A 4,313-nucleotide genomic window follows, 5' to 3' on the forward strand; every position below is an offset into this window, starting at 1 on the left:
CGGGGCCAGTGATAATTGAGAGAAGACACATGAACAGGAATGGAGAAAATACATATGATTATAGAATGAGGGGCTAAAAAACCAAATAAAATAAAACACCAGCGACACTTAGCTCAATCAGAGTAGGATTTGCCTCCTCTTTGCCTCCAGCAGGACTCCTTTGTCTTTGTCAGTCTTAGAGACACCAGCAGGACTCCTATGTCTTTGTCAGTCTTAGAGACACCAGCAGGACTCTAATGTCTTTGTCAGTCTTACTCCCGCAGGACTCTAATGTCTTTGCCAGTCTTAGCCTGTCTGACGCTCCAGGAAAGTGCTACCTAAAATGGACACCTGATTGCTGAGTTCTCACAGCTGTGGGGCCACGCCCCTTTAATTAGTTAACTCTCTGCAGCTGGTGGCCCTCAAAAGGAAATCGAGACTGGCTCCCTCCTGACTTTATTGTCTTTTAAGTCAATTACATTAAACCCTAAGTTATAAAGTTATGAGTTTAACCCTTAAATTCTTGAAATAACAGTCGAGCAAGACGGGGTCAAAAATGACCCCAGAGGGCACAAGGTGTGATTATGTGTTGTCATTAAAAAAATATAAATTATTCAAAAGAGGGCATCCTAACTAAACTTTGACATATACCAGTCTGTGATCAGACAAATAGTCACAGTACAATATGGTCAAATTAATTCATTCTTTCAATTTTTTTTTTTATCAGAAAATGCTATAATTTCATATAAATTAGGGTCTTTCGGCCCTAAATCCAAAACTGAGGGGAACATGTGTGGTAATGGGTTTTACTGAAGTAGAACTAAAGGTGTAACACAAAATTGATTCACATGTAATACTTTATGCGTTAAATATCAGACAAGCCAGATGGGGTCATTGTTGACCCCAGAGGGCACAAGGTGCATGGTAATCGGGAGGACATTACGAGGGTTCATATGTTTTGGATGCATATTGTTCGAGTATTTGTTCAGGCTGTTAGATTAGCCTCTGTTGCTGCTGCTGGTGAGTAAATATTAAAATCAGTTAAATTGACAACCGGTCCGCGATTTCTTTTTTTAATGTATCTGCCGGTCCTTGGCACAATGAAGGTTGGAACCCCTGGGTTAGATAGCAGGTGTGTGTAAGTCCTGCATCTGTGTGATACACATGTGTGTAAAATGATACCGGGTGCTGTATCACTCATCTGGTTACGTTATTGCATTGACCACCACACCCCCGACCCAAAAGAAAGGACGTGTTATTGGCTTCCCCTCGCCACGCTACTGTCTACAACAGGTTAGTAACACGGTACATTAAAGTAACAGGAGACGGCAGCATTTTAACAGGTTTATTAAAAACACACACACACGCACACACACACACTCCTCTTCACTTCTTCTTCACCACCGTCCAGCCGTCCTCTTCCTCAGGAGGGTCTGCTTTCCTGCTGACTGACGGAGCGGAGGGTTCACACTCCATCACCTGAACACACACACACACACACACACACACACACACACACACACACACACACACACACACACACACACACTTTAGAATAGTAAGGTCCGTCGGATGTGTGTGGATTATACAGTAAACTCAGACAGAAGCAGTCGAGTGTAGAGACTTCAGTGTGTGTAAGACAAACCTGAGGTTCTTCATCCTCCTCATCATCATCAGACTGAGGGGGGGGGGCCGTGACCTTTGCCCTCTCACTCTTCTTCTGAGACAAGGCGTCGATGGTGTTTCTGAGCGTCTGCAGCGCCCCCTGCTGCCACTGAGAGAACATCTGCAGCAGAGCGTCACACAGCTGCCACACACACACACACACACACACAGTATTATATCACTAACTGTATACTGTGTACTTCACAAACATAGTGTATTTCATATTTCCTTCAATTTCGAACATATACTATAATTATTGTCCAATAATAATAGTAATAATTAATAATACGCGTGTGTGTGTGTATGTATGTATGTGTGTGTGTGTGTATGTATGTATGTGTGTGTGTATGTGTGTACGTGTGTGTGTGTATAGGTATGTATGTGTGTGCGTGCGTATGTATATGTGTGTGTGTGTGTGTACCTGAGGTAAACTCCCATCCTTCACCACTGTGTGTGCGTGTGTGTATGTATGTATGTGTGTGTGTGTGTGTGTGTGCATGTGTGTGCATGCATATGTATGTATGTATGTGCGTGCGTGTGTGTGTGTATGTATGTGTGTGCGTGTGTGTGTGTGTTTGCGTGTGTATGTGTGTGCGTGCATATGTGCGTGCATGCGTGTATGTATGTATGTGCGTGTGTGTATATGTGTGTGCGTGCATATGTGCGTACATGCGTGTGTGTGTGTATGTATGTATGTGTGTGTGTGCGTGCGTGTGTGTGTGTATGCGTGTGTGTGTGTATGCGTGTGTGTGCGTGCGTGTGTGTGTATATGTGTGTGCGTGCATGCGTGTGTGTGTATGTGTGTATGTGTGTGTGTGTGTGTACCTGAGGTAAACTCCCGTCCTCCACCACTGTGTTGAACTCTTGGTTCATGATGTCGCACAGGAAGTCTTCAACTTCTCCGCGCTGCAGGTCGGCTGCTCAGGAAACATTTAGAATTGATACATTTTACGTGCAGTTATTTAACATGTCGATAAATAAGCCGTTGTGGTGACCACCTATGTACTACTCTGGTTCATAATTCATACATGGAACTACAGGTGGGGGCATTGTTCCCACACGGACATGTTTTCTATGTTGTGTGCCCTCCTGACTTCACTCTCTTCTTCCCGGACTGCAACCGGACAACATGACCTAATAAAGTAGCCTTTTGCACATTCCTTGCACCGCCTCTGACTCCCTATCTCTTGGCACTACGCCGTTAAATATTAACTTGTTGACAGTTTTGATAAATAAATGTTACCATGGTTACTTACCGTTGTCATGGAAAAACTGCTGCACCACATCCACCATCCAATCAGCTTTCTGCGTCCCGTACACGCCTCCAAACCCATTATCCACCGCGATCTGCGCACACGCACACACAATCATATATACAGTAGCAGTACTCTACCCTCGTGCACCTCATTTAGCTGTTCTTCTTGTTATGTGTTGCCTTTGCTTGTAAAGCGGATGGAGCACCAGATCAAGTAGTATTGTTATTAAGAAAGACCGGAATGGCCTTATAAGGGTTCCGGTGAAGAGCTTGTTGTTTAAAGAGCTAACGGCCCGATGCTAACAGGCTAGCTTTAGACCCGCAGCGAGACTTTCTGTCTGTCTAACTGTCTGTGTGCTCGGGTTATATCTATCTGCTCGGGTTATATCTACCCGTCTATCTGCTCGGGTTATATCTACCTGTAGAACCGGCCAGCTGAGCAGCACCTGTCTCACCGCCTCAGAGAACAGAACACGTGATGCTGCGGGGGTCGCCATGTTGGATCACTCAGACAGAAGCAGTCGATCACATACCCCATTCACACTTCAAGCTCCGTGCTAGAGCTTTTCAGGCAGAAGCAGCAGAGTGAAGAGACAACATGTCCCGATGGCCAACAGTGTGTGACTCAAGATCAAAGGTGTAATCATCGTTTGCTCAGCAGCTACAGTGTATATCAATCAATGTTTATTTATAGCCCAATATCACAAATGGTACATTTGTCTCAGTGGTCTTCACAGTGTGTACAGAATATCAGTATGACAATACGACACCCTCTGTCCTTAGACCCTCTGTCCTCAGACCCTCTGTCCTTAGACCCTCACATCGCACAAGGAAACACTTCCAGAGAAACCCCACAGTTTAAAGGGCACATGGGAGAAACCTCAGGGAGAGCAACAGAGGAGGGATCCCTCTCCCAGGACGGACAGACTGCAATAGATGCCGTTGAAATTGAAAAGATAATACATTTGCAACATAGGTAGTCCAGATGTTTGGAAATGCATGTGTGTATAATAGGAAGATGAATCCACGAGGATATCCATCCAGGACCTATGATCCAGGACCACAGCCACGACTCAAGATCCAGGACACAGGACCGCAGGATCATCCATGACTCCGGATCCCGGCGTATATAGACACCAAAAAGAAAGACATTTGGGGAAGCTGGGTTAATCGGAACATGAGAGGACACAGGTACAGACAGAGAGAAGGAAGAAGTAAGATGACCCCCGACAGACTAAGCCTCTATCAGCAAAACTAGGGGCTGAATCTAATCAGCCCTAACTATAAGCTTTATCAAAAAGGAAGGTCTTAAGCGCACTCTTAAAAAGGGATAGGGTGTCTGCCGCCCGAACACAAGCTGGAAGCTGATTCCACAAATGTGGAGCTTGATAAGAAAAGGCTCTGTCTCCCATTG

General features: G+C 45.1%; 1 protein-coding gene across 1 annotated transcript; it reads right to left on the reverse strand.

Moving 5' to 3' along the window:
* Positions 1 to 1,310: 1,310 nt before the first annotated feature.
* tsr2 (TSR2 ribosome maturation factor) lies at positions 1,311 to 3,430 on the reverse strand. The gene is made up of 5 exons (XM_034077988.1): positions 3,319 to 3,430; positions 2,901 to 2,991; positions 2,470 to 2,561; positions 1,625 to 1,786; positions 1,311 to 1,458 (listed from the first exon to the last, which is right to left on the reverse strand). The coding sequence occupies exons 1-5, from the start codon at positions 3,394 to 3,396 to the stop codon at positions 1,366 to 1,368; spliced, it is 516 nt and encodes a 171-aa protein (XP_033933879.1). The 5' UTR covers positions 3,397 to 3,430; the 3' UTR covers positions 1,311 to 1,365.
* Between the last annotated feature and the right edge of the window lie 883 nt (positions 3,431 to 4,313).

Source organism: Pseudochaenichthys georgianus, unplaced genomic scaffold, assembly GCF_902827115.2.
Source record: "Pseudochaenichthys georgianus unplaced genomic scaffold, fPseGeo1.2 scaffold_2258_arrow_ctg1, whole genome shotgun sequence".
Lineage (NCBI taxonomy): Eukaryota > Metazoa > Chordata > Actinopteri > Perciformes > Channichthyidae > Pseudochaenichthys > Pseudochaenichthys georgianus.